This window comes from Microtus pennsylvanicus, chromosome 5, assembly GCF_037038515.1.
Source record: "Microtus pennsylvanicus isolate mMicPen1 chromosome 5, mMicPen1.hap1, whole genome shotgun sequence".
Taxonomy (NCBI): Eukaryota; Metazoa; Chordata; class Mammalia; order Rodentia; family Cricetidae; genus Microtus; species Microtus pennsylvanicus.
In genome coordinates, this window is record NC_134583.1 from 44,280,667 (window position 1) to 44,295,800 (window position 15,134).

General features: G+C 35.8%; 2 protein-coding genes across 2 annotated transcripts; both read left to right on the forward strand.

Annotated features, from left to right (window-relative positions):
• LOC142850787 (olfactory receptor 51L1) lies at nt 1–945 on the forward strand. Its single transcript, XM_075974695.1, has one exon. It carries the CDS (start codon nt 1–3, stop codon nt 943–945), a length of 945 nt encoding a protein of 314 aa, XP_075830810.1.
• Nucleotides 946–8,149: 7,204 nt separating this feature from the next.
• LOC142850788 (olfactory receptor 51G2-like) lies at nt 8,150–9,091 on the forward strand. Its single transcript, XM_075974696.1, has one exon. The coding sequence runs from the start codon at nt 8,150–8,152 to the stop codon at nt 9,089–9,091; it is 942 nt and encodes a 313-aa protein (XP_075830811.1).
• Nucleotides 9,092–15,134: the final 6,043 nt, after the last annotated feature.

Here is a 15,134-nt window from a genome sequence, read left to right on the forward strand (position 1 = left end):
ATGCTTGCCTGGAATAGCAGTGATGTTACAGAGCCCATGTTTATCCTGAAGGGTTTTCCTGGACTGGAGCATGTCCACTCTTGGCTCTCAGTGCCTTTCTGCCTTGCATATTTGGTAGCACTCATTGGTAATGTGACCATTCTTTCTGTTATCTGGGTAGAGCCCTCACTCCATCAGCCAATGTACTATTTCCTGTCCATCTTGGCTCTGACAGACCTAGGTATGTCCATGTCTACACTTCCCACAATGCTTGCAGTGCTGTGGTTGGATGTTCGAGAGATCCACGCAAGTGCTTGCTATGCTCAGTTGTTCTTCATCCACACATTCACGTTTCTGGAGTCCTCCGTGCTTCTGGCTATGGCCTTTGACCGTTTTGTTGCCATCTGCCGTCCTTTACACTATTCTACCATCCTCACCAACAGTGCGATTGGCAAGATTGGTATGGCCTGCTTGTTACGAAGCATGGGAGTTGTTCTGCCCACACCGTTGTTACTAAGACGTTATCACTATTGCCACATCAATACCCTCTCCCATGCCTTCTGCTTGCACCAAGATGTTCTAAGGTTGTCCTGTAACAGTGCCAGGGTCAACAGCGTTTATGGACTTTGTGTAGTTATTGCTACACTAGGTGTGGATTCAGTCTTCATATTTATTTCTTATGCTCTTATTCTGAATGCAGTTCTGAGTATTGCATCCCGCGAAGAGCGACTAAAGGCGCTGAACACATGTGTTTCCCATATCTGTGTGGTGCTCATCTTCTTTGTACCAGTTATTGGGGTGTCAATGGTTCATCGCTTTGGAAAACATCTCTCTCCCATAGTCCACATTCTCATGGCTGACATCTACCTGCTTCTTCCCCCAGGGCTTAACCCAGTTGTCTACAGCGTGAGGACAAAACAGATTCGTCTAGGAATTCTCCGCAAGTTTAGGTTAAGAAGGTTTTAAGTAACCTGCAGCCTCTGATTTTGGCCCTGGGATTTATTAGGAAAGTGCTTGTTTTAGTACGTGAAAAAAATAAGCTATAATTCTTAGATCACATCTGGCTAAAGTACTGATTAGTTTACCTCCTAAATATGCAGTCTCAATTAATTTGAAATCATTGCACCATTTTGGTTTATACAGGTAGAAAAGGTGGTGATTACTATGGACTTTTCTGTATCTAGATCATTATTATTATTATTAGATTTAATAATAGAAAACACATGTAATAGAAATTCAGCGTTTGCAAAACTATAAACTTTTTTAATTATAAAAATATTACAGTACTTTCCTTATGAAAAATAACCATTTGCAATAGTTAACAATGACAGAAAATTGAGAAATCAATACCATTTGACAGTAGTCTTTTTATTCTTTTTACAAGTCTGTATGGGTCTTTAGTGTTGCGTTTTCAAATATTTTATTGTGGATACTTGATTCCTTTGTCATCTTCCCTAAGATAGCCTTCATGGACAATATTTGATTATTTCACATATATTTACTTTCTTCTCAGTTGGATTGTGCAAATTTTGAGCATGGGACCAACCATAACTACTCATTAACAGAATGTTATGTGTTTGGTCTTCCCCAATTCATAAATACAAATATAAATTTTAACTCTAATTTTGTAAACCAAGTCAAATTTATGGGGACAAATGAGATATGTACTGTGGCAGCTATTGGTTTAAATACTGTGGATATGTAGACAACAACATGCACGACCTGAATGTTAAAGGAGAACTGGTGTTTCAAGTCCGTGCTGTGTGAGCAGAAGGAATTGAGCTTAGATCCGGGGCATGGCTGCACATGCCTATAACCCCATCACGGCAGGGGAAAGAAAGGTAGAATGAGGTGAGAATTGTGGGTCACATAGACTGTCTCAAAAATAATAAATACATGTAATAATATGTTTAAATTTATGGATCTTTTCACTTGACCCTTTTCACATCTAAAAGATAAATTTCTAAATGCGATTCCTTTCTATTTATATAATTTGTCTTGGCACAAATGATCAATTTTCCCCTTACTTTTATCTTTACGGTTAATCTTGAGTCAGTCTTTTTTCACAACTACCCGAGAAATTGTCTAACTAAAAGTGGGCAAGTCCCTGCTGACAATCTAAACACTGAGCACGTTAACTCTGATTATTTTTCCTTCCCTGTTTTCAGTTTATCTCACCTATGATATCATTCTTCTTCTCCCGCATCTTCTTTCTGTATCATTTTCATCCTAACCTCAGCTGTTCCTACTCTTAGGGTCCTATAAATTCCCCAAAAGTATATTGTAAAAAAATAAATTCGTATTTTTAAATGATATAATGTTTTATATTTAGTGCACTTTAAGAAAAGTCTGCCTGTTATGCTATTTGGGGTCCAATTTGGAGACAACAACTACACAGTAGTTATTGTAGAGTTAGCAAATACTTTATGTATCTTAACTATTAACCTTTCAGGCATTAAATGTAAGGGGGGGTTTAAGGTAAGTCTAAATAGTAATTAGCACTAAAGGAGATTGATTATCCAAAGAATGATAAATTACAGCTTAGACTTCATTGAAACATGTTTAGTGTCTGCCCACTACACACACACACACACACACACACACACACACACACACAAACCCAGTCGTGGGGAATAAATGATCTACTTTTTGTAACTTAGATCTGTCTTCAGGGACCATAATGAAGGAACCACTAGATAGGGAAAGAACAGAGAATGACAAACTGATCCCTTTTATTGTGTGGATGGACGGAGAAAGAACCAACTTTAACTAATAAGCAGGAAATGGGTCCTCTAGTGTGCAGACCAAATATGGACAAGAAACCAAGTATGATAGTGACCTCCTGATTCTAGACAAGCTGAGCCATAAGCCTAGGGTTGAAATTGAGGAATTAGTGTCTCTGAACGTCAGCTACACCTATGTCTGGTCTCTGTACAGCAGAAGCAAGAATCAAGCAGAAATCCAGAAGAATTTCTTATACTGTCTCTTCAGCATTTTCTATTGCCCAAGCTTTGCATCATGACACTTGCAAAGGAAAGAATGTTCACTGGATTCAGCCGTATTCTTACAGTGTAAGCAGTAGAGGGCATGCTTGAAATAGGAAATAAGTAGGTAGATTGTATGCTTAGTTCTGCAGTCGTTCATATTTTTCTATGTGATTTTTGAAAAATTTATGACCTACTTTTCATATTTGAGTTACGAAGTATGTAGAATTTACTTTTATGCAAGACGAGATAAGATCAAGGCATGGTTATATTACTAGATAGTTCTCTAGGAATCAACTATTTATTTATGCATTAATCCAGAATCTGTGATGTGTCATGCAATGTAAGTATACCTGTGTATTTTGGTCTACTATTGGTCTTGTTGTAATGCTCCAATGTATTTTTTTCTGTATTTGTTTGATTAATATTGCTGTAGATAGTACCAGTGTAACCATTCAGTGCTATTTGCTATTTCAACTTCAAATGTATTTTGGTTACGTTTTCTGTAAGATTTTTTTTCTATAAAGTTTGAGCTTGGGGTGATTAACTATTATTGTAATATTTCATTATGTAATCTATAAATATAGCATATCACTTGATTCTATAAATAGTCTTAAATTTATGTCAATAAAATTTAGAGTTATAAGTGTAAATGTTTAGTTAATCCTTTATTAGTTTCTCTTCCCTCTGTACTTTTGAAGCTAGAATACACAGTGTGGCTCAGTTTCATTTTTTTATCACCACTAAGAAATGGATTTATATATAAAATTTGTATATTCTTAATACTGATAATTAACTTACTCGTTTTCCAGATTTTTCATTGAGATTTTTTTAAAAATTTACAAATAGTTAATTAATATTGCCTATGAATAATAATAAAGTTACTTTTCCTTTGAATTTCTGTGTGTCTGAATTTCTGAATTTCTTTCTTTTCTCATCTATTTATATTGAAAATGTAATATGACATATGAACACTATATTTTAGAAGTCAGCATAGTTAAATTATTATCATCTTTTTAGCTATGGGGAGATTGTCTTACTATTTTTTTTCAAATAAGATTGATGTTATGGAAACAGAGGCAGAGACCCACATTAGAGCACTGGACTAAGCTCCCAAGGTCCAGTTGAAGAGTGGAAGGAGTGAGAGTATGAGCAAGGAAGTCAAGACCATGAGGGGTTCACCCACTGAGACAGTTTGCCTGAGCTAATGGGAGCTCAGCAACTCCAACTGGACTGGGAGTGAATGGGCATAGGATCAAACTAGTCCCTCTGTATGTGGTTGACAGTTGGGGCAGACTGAGGGGTCAATGACAATGGCACTGGGATTTGTCCCTATTATACATCATATACTGGCTTTTTGGGATCCTATTCTCTTTGGACGTATACCTTGCTTAACCTAGATGTAGTAGAGAGCACCTTGGACTTTCCACAAGGCAGGGTGACTTGCCCTCTCTTAGGATTGGAGGGGTTGGGGGAGGGTGTGTGAAGGGAGTAGAAGTAGAGTGGGAGGAGGGGAGGGAGTGGGAATTTGGATTGGTATTTTTTAAGTAATAAAATATAATAATAATAAAGATTGATGTTATTGCAGCTTTTTGTATTAAATTACACAAATAAAAATTATCTTGAATTTTAATTTCAATATACTTTGTACCACCATTGATATTGAATTTAGTAAAATATCTTTTTCAATTTATATTATCAAATTATCCTTTCCTTTTAAGGTAGTAGCAAGTCCTTTGAGTAAGATATAAACAGTTTTTATGACCAAATCAAATACAAAGGAAGCAGTATGTGTGTGTCCAATTGACACATTATATTCATAATGATTTGGTTTAAATTTTATAATAAGATCATGGGGTCTAAAGGTCTTACATGTTTTAATTTTGTGTGTTATGCTTTTCTGACTTTCGATATCAGGTTATGATTGTTTCACAGAAGTCACTGAGAAATAATCTCTCATTTATATGCCTTAATCGGGTATTTGAAATAATGAATCAAACATAGTATTTAGGATTGAAACTCTTTCCATAAAACTATTAAATAGAGTTTCAAGAAAGTTATAATAAAGCCCATTGTTTTATCCGTCAAATGATCTGTCAGGCACTTCTGAATTGTTTCTCAGTCTAAGAGAGTAGGTTGGCATTCCCACCATCTGCTCTTGAGGATAAATAGTTTTGGCATCAATTATTTTCCCAAGAGCTTTAATTGAGAAAAAAAAATGTGCTAGAGGGAACGTACTAGTCAACAGGGACGAGAAGGTCAGCATTCTTAAACAACTGAGTGGAAAATGCCAAAAATGTCCAAGGCCTGAATTACCCTGCTCTAGAGTCACAGAAGACACTGAACCTTGCCTCGAGGCACCTACATTTCCATAAAGATCTGTATGGTGTAGGACACTGTGTGTCTTTTTCTCTCCTTATTCCAATCATTAGTAGCTTGTGATACCTACAGAGAGTGCTCAGATTGACAGACTAGAAACTCAGACATTTGGAGTCAGGGTGAATGCCTGTCTGCACTTAAGAACTCAGGTGTGCCTGGGCAAAGACTTTGAGGTAAGAACAGTGGGTACAAAATTGATACAGATTTCAGTAGATGGAAAGGAAGCTGAGAGTTTCTGTGGGTCCTAGATTTGTGAAATCAGTGCTCTGGAGCAGGTGATAGTGATAAAATAGATGCTCTCCCACCCTGCTAGACTGTTATCCTCGAAAACTACTCTGTACAACCTTGAGGTGAGGGAGTGTAGCGTCTAAGCTTGGAATTCAGTACTGACACTACTGTTGTCCAAAGATTAAAGTGTCAAAATGCGTGAAGTGGGTGGTACTGAGGCTGCTGCGAATAACCTCTTGGACCTCATGCCTTCCATATCCAAAAATCGTGAGCACTGCATCCTACTTGACCCTGCCTACAGCTACTGGTCACAGTGTCTTTAGTCAAAATCTATGGTGGCCACATTTAGTAATGTTTCACTGCCATGATCAATATTTTTCTTCACTTGAGATCAAGCTATCCAAGTACCAGATGCACTGTGGGGCATTTCACATATTTTGGTCAAACATCTTAAATGTTAATAAAGTGGTGTAGTTAGTACTTTATTTTTCTGTTCAATGGTGTTTAGTCATCTGTCTAAAATGTTTGAAGTAGATTACACTTGCCATATGGCTGTCCCTGACTTTAGAAGAGTAGCCACTGAAAGCAGGCGCTCGTGTCTATAACCAGCAGTGAGACAAGACTGAATCCTCTCAATCAGAAAACTTTCTAAGGAGTGAGAGATGAACCTTGACATGCCCCCCTGAGAAAGAACTGAAGACAACTGCAACTGTTGGGGGTGTGTATACGGAAGGAAGAAATTAATTTGGGGTGTCAAAGGGATTTTTCTTATCACTCACTGATGAAGAAGACCAGAAATTTATGACATAAGACCAAGGGAAGTATGGGTAATGTATAAAAAGCACTAGCTCCCAATATTTGATTTTTATTATAGCATATAGATCATTGTGTAAAATATAATGTAAATATAAATTTTTCTATTTTTTATTTTTCATGTTAAATGAAAGGATATTACAATAACCATGGAAGAACTGTTGCCTGTAGAGCATTATCTAATCAGTTATTTTATAAATAAACTAGTCAGAGAAAATTTCAACATAATTGTTGTAATGGAGGAGGATGGCTTAGTGAACACAGCATGGGAATTTTGATGTAGAATTTTAACAAAGGATATGCTAAGCAAATAAAAGCTTGGCCATGTTTGCTTCCTGGCACATCCAGTTTGTGGATAACAGCTTGGTGCTCAGGCAACTCTCAACTTTTCTTGCAACTGGACATTGTCTTTCTATGTTGCTTTCTCTTACTGTTCATTTGTGAAGTGTTTTTTCCACCCTTATTTGCAAGTCATTACAAAACCCTCATTTGGTACAGTATACCCATTCCTCTCAACACATACATAGCATGCTTGTCAGAACTTAACTGGATTTATCTTGCTTACTTGTTTACCCAAGTTTGTATGCAGGTCTTTTATATGGCAAAATTCAATAAAATAGGTGAGATATTCTATATTTCTAAACATCATGATCTCTATTATACATCTTTATTTTCTCTGTAACTTTACAACTGTATATCCTTCATAATACTCACAAGTAGAAGTTACTTTCACCCTCTATTTTATTATAACAATAACTTACTAAAAGCTTCTTCATTTTTCCTGACAACATTCAGATTATTTTAACACTGATTCTACTTTGATACCAGTATAAATCAAACTGATTGATTCTGTAAAGAGTTCCATAAGAATCAGTAAGAGTAACTTCATAAGATGTAGTTTTTATTTCGTATCCTTTTTTGTTTAAATTTAGCTACAGTGCCCATCGAAAGGTTCACTCTGGTCCTATAGCATTTTTAACACAATATTCTCCTGTTATCCATAGTTCTAATTTCTGCCATTTTTTAAAAATCTATATCAACCTTCTCCTAAAATTATTAAATGGAAAATTTTAGAAAAACTTCAATTTGTCTTAAATAATATTTACCATAACAAGTTTTTAAAGTATTCTATTTAATTATTATCCATTATTAATCTATTATGCTTAATTATGAATTACACTTAACAATAAGTTTATATGTGTAGGAAAAACAATACATGTAAGGGTGTGTACATCCATAGTGTCTGGAATTTCTAGTAGCCTAGGAAGGTACTTTGTGGGCATAAGGAGATCTATGCTCCAGCAGTTCCGTATTATCATGCATGGTTACCAATCAGTTCACAAAATATTTAACAGCCCTTTGACTCCATGTAACATGTCTATCATTTGGGATCTAATTCAAGAATCACCTTCAATAAATTTTCTGTGACTTCCTCGATTAAGCTTAGCATCCTCTCTGTTGAGATATCACCTTGTGCTTTTAAAATTATGTTCGGAGAGGTAAGCTAACATTTTATTATCCCCTAGTCTAAATTTTGTAAGTATGTAAGACATTTATTATAGACACTTTCTATTTCAACACTTCCAGATCTCCTTTATTATGTTCTTATTAAATATGCAAGGAAATAGAAGAATTAATGGGTTGATTAACAAATATAAGTGGTAATTAAATATAATGAGCTTTGTTCATTATTACAGATTTGGAAGTGACTCTAATTTTTTGTATTCTTAACTTCCATTGAAGAGTGAGGAGCCTTTTTCAGCACAATGTCTGTCATCAATGATTCTACTCTGTACCCTCGATTCCTTCTGACTGGTTTCCCAGGCCTTGAAACTAGATATGGCTTGATTTCCATTCCTATATTCTTGGTTTATGCCACTTCTATTGCAGGGAACATTACCATCTTGTTCATTATCAGAACTGAGTCTTCCCTCCATCAGCCAATGTACTACTTTTTATCTATGCTAGCACTCACTGACCTGGGCCTCTCTACTACGACCTTACCTACAATGTTCAGTGTGTTTTGGTTCCAAGCCCGGGAGATCCCTTTCAATGCTTGTCTGGTCCAGATGTACTTCATTCATGTTTTCTCAATCATTGAGTCAGCTGTGCTCTTGGCCATGGCCTTTGACCGCTTTGTAGCAATACGAGAACCTCTGCGCTATGCAGCTATTCTAACCAACAGTGCCATTGTTGGAATCGGCTTCGCAATTGCTGGAAGAGCCTTAGCCCTGGTCTTTCCAGCCTCCTTCCTCTTGAAGAGGCTCCAATATCAGGTTATTAATATACTCTCTTACCCCTTCTGCCTGCATCAGGACCTCATAAAGACAACCGTATCCAGTCGCTGGGTCAGCAGCATCTATGGCCTCATGGTGGTCATCTTCTCCATGGGACTGGATTCTTTGCTTCTCCTCCTGTCCTATATTCTCATCCTGGGCACTGTGTTGAGTATCGCCTCCAAAGCAGAGAGGATTAAAGCCCTCAACACTTGTATTTCCCACATCTGTGCTGTACTCACATTCTATACACCAATGATTGGGCTATCCATGATCCGTCGCTATGGGCAGAATGCTTCCCCAATTGTCCATGTGCTCATGGCCAATGTATACCTTCTAGTTCCCCCACTCATGAACCCTATTGTTTACAGTGTGAAAACCAAGCAGATTCGTGACAGAATCCTGAGGAAACTGAAGAAACCTAAAGTTTAGATGAAAAGGACTAGAAAGCACTTTTCGTATTCCTTTTATTATATATAGTTTCTTATTTATGCAAATGTCAAAATGTAAATGTTTTGCCCTTAAGATATTGCATCCAAACATCAATGACAGGAAATGCTTGTCTGTTCAACATAGAGAATTAAAACTTGGCTTTATTTACTTTTAAAATGAAAGTCCTCAATTTCTAAGATGTCCAGATTTCAAGACAATTCTTACATAAACATGAAAACTTACATCATCAGCTTTGGCCCATATTACTTTTCTTAGGACAAAAATATTTTTCATATACATTTTGATCATGTTAAATCTAGGAAACATATTTTCAACAGGAAGTGGATATTACTAAAAAACGTGAGTTAATGAAACGTAACACACTTTCTGAAGTATAAAAGAAAATAGCTTTGAGACACATCAGTGGACCTGATTTGGGTGATTCTCAAATTAATTAGGAATACCACTATTTCTAAATCTATTATGTCAAAGCTGTTTTTCTGTTTGGACTATGATTGCTCTAAGATCTAGTTTTTTGTTTATTTCTTTCTTCCAGGTTTCTCAGAATATTTCTCAGCTATCTATAACAATCACTTGTAGTTCTGTCTTAAGATGTGTTCTCTAAGACGTAAGCAGGAAATGGTAAACTTGTTTAGTAGTCCTGTATTCCTGCATTCATTCTCATAATTTCTTTCTGGATTTCCATTGTTACACTAATCTAGAATGTTCAAGATACTTTAATTTTTGTTATTTGAGAATTTAATATATATGTTTCAGTTATATTTTCTTCAACTTTAATTATGGGATTTATGGGCATATATATTATAAGTGATAAGAAATCTCTACAGTATGGTACTAAAAATGATTTTTTCCACACATGTGAACAATTGAATTATCAATTTTCTATTTATTTACTTATTTTAATGAAAATAGATTCTTCTCTCCTGCTATACATGGCAACCAGTCCCTCTCTCCATTCTGTCCAGCTCTGCCCTCCTCACCTTTCCCCAAGTGCACTTCCTTCCATATCCTGTTTAGAGAGGAGCAGGCTTTCAAGAGACAACAGCCAAACAGGGCAAAATATATGCAATATAACAAGGTGAAAATCCTCATATTGATACTGGACAAGGCAATCCAATAGAAGAAAAAAGAGTCTCAAGAGCAAGCAAAAATGTCAGAGCTATACCAATTCCCATTGTGTCTCACAAAATACCAATGTAATAGCCAAAACTCAGAGGACCTGGCGCAGACCCATGCAAGCCCAATGCTTTATATCAAACAGTCTACAATCTATCTTTAAAGAATTATGCCTACTTGATACTTCAATTTCTTCATCTTCTTATATAAAGTTAATTTTTGTCATTTTATTTACAATATTCCCAAGATTCCATTGGAATTGAACTCTATGATACCTGTTGTCATCTACTTGGTACTAAATTACATATTGACTTAACTTCTATTTCCATAGACATTAACTACATGCCATGGATACATCTACGAAACACTACCTCAGTTAAGCCTCAGGAAATCTTGTAGAAGAAGGGTAGAAAAAGCAAGAAGATCATGGAGTATGTCGTGATATTGTGTATTCCTAGTAACATCAGAAGTTATACTCATAAAGTCTAGTCAATTTGACTACTCAATCATGACCTGAACTAGTTTGAAACCAATCAGCAAGCTAAAATAGTTGAGGCAAAGTCCATGAAAGTTCAACTCTAAACAAAGAACTTCAGGCAACTGAATAAAGCTAACGTTAGTCCTCTCAAGAGAATAACACATCAATTGTTTGTTCAGTGCCAAATGGTCAGCTCTGAAACATACACACAAGTAACAATGTATGGACTCAACATGTTACATTTAGAAATAAATACGTATATACAAAAATAAATATATGCATGAAATAACAAATAATGAAAAGAGGCCATGGGTTTGTAGGAGAGTGGAAAATGGAATATGGGAGGGTCTATAGAGGGGACGGAAGGAGAGAAATGTAATTAAATTATAATCTTAGACAAACAAACAAGAACCCTCCAACTAAAAGTGAAATCACATAAAAAGTAAGAACAAAAAATGAAGAAAATGACATTAACTTTAGACTCACAGAAAGAAATTAAATTCTATACAGGTCCCAGATACATAGCACCTAATTACTCCTATTATTAACATCTTGCATTAGTATTGTACAGTAGTTATTGCCCTCCCCTCTTTTTCGTTTTCTTTTTTTTCTTTTTTTTTAAATTTATTTATTTATTAAAGATTTCTGTCTCTTCCCCGCCACCGCCTCCCATTTCCCTCTCCCTCCCTCAATCAAGTCCCCCTCCCTCCTCAGCCCGAAGAGCAATCAGGGTTCCCTGCCCTGTGGAAAGTCCAAGGAACCCCCACCTCCATCCAGTTCTAGTAAGGTGACCATCCAAACTGCCTAGGCTCCTACAAAGCCAGTACGTGCAGTAGGATCAGAAACCCATTGCCATTGTTCTTGAGTTCTCAGTAGTCCTCATTGTCCGCTATGTTCAGCGAGACTGGTTTTATCCCAGGCTTTTTCAGGCCCAGGCCAGCTGGCCTTGGTGAGTTCCCAAATAAATAAGATCAGAAATGAAAAGGGGGACATAACCACAGACACAGAGGAAATTCAGAGAATCATTAGATCTCACTACAAAATCCTATATGCCACAAAACTAGAAAATGCAAAAGAAATGGACATTTTTTTAGATAAGTACCATATACCAAAGCTAAACCAAGACCAGGTTAACAATCTAAATAGACCTGTTAGTTGCGAAGAACTAGAAACTGTTATAAAAAATCTCCCCTCCAAAAAGAGCCCAGGACCAGATGGTTTCAAGGCAGAATTCTACCAGAACTTCCAAGAAGAGCTAATACCTATACTCCTTAATGTAATTCACAATATAGAAACAGAAGAGGCATTGCCTAATGCCTTTTATGAAGCTACAGTTACCCTGATACCAAAACCACACAAAGACCCAACCAAGAAAGAGAATTACAGGCCTATCTCACTCATGAATATCGACGCAAAAATCCTCCCCTCTTTTTCTTTCCACTCCTATCTCTCTTTTTTCTTTTCTTAAAAAAACCTCTTTCTTTCCAAGGTATAAAAAACTCTGAGGTATAATGCTTCCCTAACATGTGGGAGGCCTTGAGTTTGATTCCAAGCTCCATAAACAAAATGGAATAACAATATCCTCTTTTCTTCATTGTACTTTTTTGTTATAAAACACTATGCACATCATACACTAAAAGAGCAGGTTCTGTCCCTGACTGACAGCAGAAAGCTTTCTCCAAATATTTTAAAATCCTTGCTTCTGAAGTGTGCCTGTTCCTCTCTCATTTATTCAGTAACTTATTGATGTGAACAAAGTAGTTAGAAATTTTATCTCTTTTTGATGCGTTATCTTTCTGTGCAGATCAGGGTAATTTCAAATTTATGATGTTCCTACCCCAGCCTTCCTTGTTTGAGAGTATAGGAATGGGGTACCATGCCAACTTATTTTATATTTGGGATTATAGGCAGATACATTTAAATTGACTTTCTCATTTTTTTCTTGATTTTACCAAGAGTAACTCTTCTTAGATAATAACTGTATTTTTGATATCTCTCCATAAGTATGAGGATTTATTTGCTGGTTTATTTTTGTATTTGTACTTTTAAGTAAGTCTGTTTTCAATGATTTATTTACTAATCTATGTATTTATGGTTTATATTTATATTTATGGTTTATAAAACTATAAAATGCTCCAGTACCATTTGGCATACCTTGTCAAAATCCTCGAATCACTCCATTCTTCAAAACATGCTTATTGTTTTCATATTTATCAGCACTATTTGAATGTTGCATTTATTTTTTCTATTCTTTGCTCTTTGGTTGGCAAACAAAAATATCATAATATGTCTATTAATCCACTCACAAATCCACATGCATGTTTCTGTATGACAAAAAACTTTATCAATAGAAAGAAAATATGAATTAATTCTTATGTCTCCAAATCTAACTATTTATTATCTTTCTAATTTTATTTTCTACCTTCTTCTTAACTATAAACTCTTACCCCAGCAATGAGAAACTATTTTTATTGATATTAGCTATAGGGTTGTTCAAGTCCATTATATAAATTTATAGCAATAACAATTACATATTAGATATACCATTTATCCTTTGTATAATCTTCAAATAGTTTCCTTTAGTGTTTGAATTAACTTTCAATCTCTAAGCTATCTCACTGATAGGAAGATTTACAATTTTTCTTTTTATTGAAAATAGATTTTTATATTCCACAATATTTTCTGATTATGGTCTCTTCTCTCTCTGTTCCTCCCAGTTTTCTCCCTACCTCCCCTCCCATCCCTTTCTATCCAGACCCTTTCTATCTCTCATTAGAAAACTAACAGGCTTATAAGCGATAGAAATAAAATAATGTAAAATGTAATAAGCCAAAACAAAAGTTAATACATCAGAATAGAACAAAACAAACAAACAAACAAACAAACAAACAAGGAAAAGAGCCAAGAGAAAACGCAATAAAGATACATGCTGTTCAGGATTCCATAAAAACAGTAAATTGGAAGCCACAATATATGTGCAAAAGACCTGATGGGTAAAAAGAAAGAAAAAATAATATAAAAATGAAATAAAATAAAAATACAAAACAATAAGTTTTGTTTTTTAAAGGAAAGGCCTTGGCATGATGCTATAAGACAAGGAACTTCTAAAAGATGCTGCTGAGTTCAGTTTTTTTTTTCTGTTGGTCTTTTACTGCTGGACATGCAGCCTTCTCTTAAGAGTAGTTTGCTTCTCCAATGAGACTCTCTCAGAGGAAATTAAATTTTTATTTGCAAATTGTTATCATTTGGAATTTTCTTCTTGTTTAGGGGTTGGTGTTTGTGTCTACACCTCTTTTCAGCTCTAGTACCCCAACTACGGCAGACCCATGCTGGCCCTGTACATACTGCCTCAGTCTCTGTGAGGTTCATATGTACGGCAGTCTTGTTTTCTTGGTGTCCTCCAACCCCTCTGGTACTTATACTCATTCACCCTCCTCTTCTGGAGTGTTCCCTGAGCTCTGCGGATAGTGATTTGATTCATAAAGTCTGGCTGTGGGTTTCTGCATTTGTTCTTCTCTTTTCTAATTCATTGGTTTCAACACAACATAATGCACTGCATGCACATTCTCGGTGCAAATCTCTACTTTGATATTCCTCCCTCATTTGATCTCATCATATATGATGTTAGGACAAAACAGAAAAGAGGCAGTGACTACTCTATTTACCAAAATATAAGAAACACACACACACACATATAAAATCATGAATATATATATTTGATTTTGTTTCTACTAAGACCAATATTTCCTTGACTTACTATGTTCTGTTAACTGTCATATACTTCTGTTTGCAATGCAAGATACCCATCTTTTTGAACCTGGTCTAATGGAATCAGAGAATAGCTAAAACTTCAAAATGTATCAAGTTCAAAAAGAGGTAGGCCATCTTGGAGGAAGTTTTTTAGAAGTCATGTAGTCTCTGTATTCAACAAGAAAGCTCAGAGCATAGTTTCTGGCAAGAGGACAATATTACATTAGTATCTTCTGTGAGTTGACCAGGGGAAGTGGCCCTGGAAATTTTAATTTATTCTTCCCTCTCTCCCCTCCTTCCGTTTCCCTTTCCCTTTCTCCTTCCTCCCCTCCCTCCCTCCTTTCCGTCCTTCCTTCTTTTCTTCTTCCATTTTCTCTTTCCCATCCCCTCTTTCTTCTTCCCTCCTTACTTCTTCCCTAATTCTTTAGGTTCATTTTATGCATAACTTTGGTTTGCCATGTTATTTGTGCTCACTTTGTCTCCTTTTGTTCATTCTGAATCATTCTAACTGTTGGAGAAAATCGTGAGAATGATTTAATCCCGATATCTAGTTCTATGGAGTTGGTATTCTGTAAAGCTAAAAGTCCTAGGTTCAAAACAACTCTTGCCAAATCTATAATTTGAAATTGAGTTATCTGCAAAATATGTGAACCTCAGTGCAACAACCATCAAATGAAG